General features: G+C 45.7%; 1 protein-coding gene across 1 annotated transcript in view; it reads left to right on the forward strand.

Annotated features, from left to right (window-relative positions):
- The window catches only part of LOC119582333, a 3,083-nt gene continuing 2,685 nt past the window's right edge, over positions 1–398 (forward strand). The window contains exon 1 of the mRNA XM_037930547.1: positions 1–166. Within this exon, the coding sequence (XP_037786475.1) occupies positions 1–166 (166 nt within the window). The remainder of the gene's footprint in view (positions 167–398) is intronic.

Consider the following 398-nt stretch of genomic DNA (forward strand, 5'->3'; position numbering starts at 1 on the left):
ATGACCAACGTGACGAGCGTGGACTTCCGGAACGCGACCGGAACTGTCACCTACACCTGCCCTGACCTGATGGGCACGAGGGACGGCAGGTCAGACCAGGTCGTCACTTGCTCCGAGACGCCCACTGAGTACGCCTTTCTGCCGGCTTCCGTTGAGGACTGTGATGGTGGGTGTCGTATGGAGTCTTAAGGTGTAGTTTGAGTCCCTTATTCCATCTATCATTCCTTACATAGTGGTTTCCCTTCCCATTTTTTTTATTTATTAAGTCCTGTCTTAATGCAAACTGTAAAATTAACGTTCGTAATAACAATTATTATTTTAGTAATGGAAGTGTTAATAATAGGGAAGTTTAGGTCATCTCTTTGCTTCGAGAGACCTTTTTCCCTTTCTTCCTTCAG

The sequence above is a fragment of the Penaeus monodon genome, chromosome 15 (assembly GCF_015228065.2).
Source record: "Penaeus monodon isolate SGIC_2016 chromosome 15, NSTDA_Pmon_1, whole genome shotgun sequence".
Lineage (NCBI taxonomy): Eukaryota > Metazoa > Arthropoda > Malacostraca > Decapoda > Penaeidae > Penaeus > Penaeus monodon.